A 2,139-nucleotide genomic window follows, 5' to 3' on the forward strand; every position below is an offset into this window, starting at 1 on the left:
CCCCCCCATCCTCTGCCCGTCCATTCGTCCAGGCAGGGGAGGATGGCCTCCGTGGTCCGAGTCCCTCCCGCCCCTCTCCCAGGCCTAAGGGGGCCGACCCTAACGTCCTCCAACCGCGCCAACCCGTTCCTCGCCACTGCCTCAGCCACCTCCTCTGCGGTAACAGACTGGTCTATGTCAACCAGTCTCATTTCCGCCCTCCGCATCGGCCTGACGACATTTACTTCTTCTTTGTACTCGTTCTCGGCGATGACACCCTTCAATTTGTCCACCAGAGCCTCCGCTTTGGCCCCGGTTTCCTCCCCTCCTGGGATCTCAATGAGGAGACCCCCCGCTTGCGCCTTTCTTATCCGCGTGTTCGTGATGCTGAGGTCATCCAGTGAGATCTTGCTTCTGGCAAGTTTCATGACCTCAGCATACGTTACACCACCCGGCCTGTCCTTGTTCTCCGCGCACTTTATCAAAACCGCTGCCGTTCTTGGCGCCCCAAATCTATTATCCTTAGCCGGGGGAGGCCACCGTACCGCGTCTCCCGAGTCCTTCACGCGAAGGCGAATCACTGCACTAGCGGAAGCGGGGCCTCTCGGTGCCCCGCCGCGCGCACTCGCTCCCGTAGCGCTTTTAGCCGTGCCGGCCCGGCGCACTCCGGCAGTACTGCCCCCTACGGAAGGCAGGGGTACAACAACTCGTCTTGGGTCTCTCCCATCCCGCACCTCAGCACTCGCGTCAGGGGCCGCTCTTGCCTTCTCCTTCTTTCTCATTCTTTTACGCGCCCGTTTCGTCCTCGCCTCCGTCCAGGCCTCACCACTGGCTGGATAATCCATCGGAGGCGGCGAACTCTCCAGGTCCCGGTCGTCTCCGAGCCCCGCTCCGTCGTTGTTGCCCATCGGTCCGTTCCTTGTCCTTTCCGCGTACGCGTCCCCGCGTTTATACAGGGTAGATCGCCCTGTATCTCCCATCACTATATCCCCCATCTCGTTCACCCTCGTTGGTCGGGGGGGTCTATCCTCCAGCCTTCTACGGACCCCGCCAATCGGCGGTCTATATGCCGGAGGGAGGCTCTCCGCTTCATCTATATCGTTGTCTCTGCCCCGCACAGTACGTTCTTCCCTAGTTCGTTCCCTGGTTCTTATCGGTGAGCCTGCGTCACGGGCCTCCTCGTCCGAGGGGGGGGGGGGGGGGGACTCGTTCCCTATCCTATCCTTTAAATCTTGGACAGTACATTGTAGTGCGTTAATTTGTTCCCTCATCATTTCTCTCTCTCGCCGGAGGGTATCCACTTCCCGACGAAGCTTGATGACCTCTCTTTCCAGGGCCAGGTTATTGGCCCTAACTTCATTGGTTGGTCCCGTACCTTTCGAGATCTCTGAGACCAATCTTTGGACCGCTATTTTGGCCACATTTACGCCTAGCTTGATCTGACGGCGCAAGTCTCCCTTCATGGTTTGTGTTCGCCTTTCCGCTTCGCCCGCGGTCTCCAGTACCCTCAGGGTCTCCGCCATCACTGACTTCGGTGACATCTGAGGGAACAGGGCCGTCACCTCTTCAATCGCGTCCTTTTGACGGGATGATAGCCTGTCATCTAGCTGGCACCCGACCAGGCCTTTCCGCTTCTTGAGCCCGTGACCGGCCCTCTTAGAGATCTTAAAAAAGTCCACCCTGTCCAACTCGTCATCCTCATAGTCCATACGCTTTGAGGAGAGTTTGGACAGGGCATGGGCTCCCGGGCAATTAGAGCCCTTCGGCTTCCGCCCTCTTTTCTTTCCCTTCTTAGGGATTTGGTCGAACGATGACGATAAATCCTCCGACTCCTCGATGGAAGTAGAGGGGGTCGAGTCTCCTCCAATGGATTCTTCCCGCTCCGTCTCCACAGCTATCACACTGGACGCGTTGGATGATACCTCGCCAACTTCAGCTCCACCGCCGGAGCCGCTGAAGGCTGGTGTGCCAGCTGAGATGCTCTCCGCAATCGGAGAGTTAACGATCTCGCCTTCCACCACCCTGATCCTTGTCTCCCTCGGGTATCTAGTAGCTCCCGATCTGCCTCTCCTCGGGAGCGGTGCCTCACCTCTTGCCGAGGTCGGCATCTTCCCTACCAGCTCCACAGCCGAAGTGTTCGCGGTGATGGCCACCATGTTC

At 58.8% G+C, this 2,139-nt stretch overlaps 1 protein-coding gene across 1 annotated transcript in view; it reads right to left on the reverse strand.

The window, feature by feature from the left end:
- LOC108769691 (uncharacterized) overlaps window positions 1–2,135 on the reverse strand; it is a 5,629-nt gene extending 3,494 nt beyond the window's left edge. The window contains exon 1 of the mRNA XM_018520808.1: window positions 99–2,135. Coding sequence (XP_018376310.1) covers window positions 99–2,135 — 2,037 coding nt within the window. The remainder of the gene's footprint in view (window positions 1–98) is intronic.
- Window positions 2,136–2,139: the final 4 nt, after the last annotated feature.

This window comes from Trachymyrmex cornetzi, unplaced genomic scaffold (genome assembly GCF_001594075.2).
Source record: "Trachymyrmex cornetzi isolate Tcor2-1 unplaced genomic scaffold, Tcor1.1 scaffold928, whole genome shotgun sequence".
In the NCBI taxonomy this organism is placed as follows: Eukaryota; Metazoa; Arthropoda; class Insecta; order Hymenoptera; family Formicidae; genus Trachymyrmex; species Trachymyrmex cornetzi.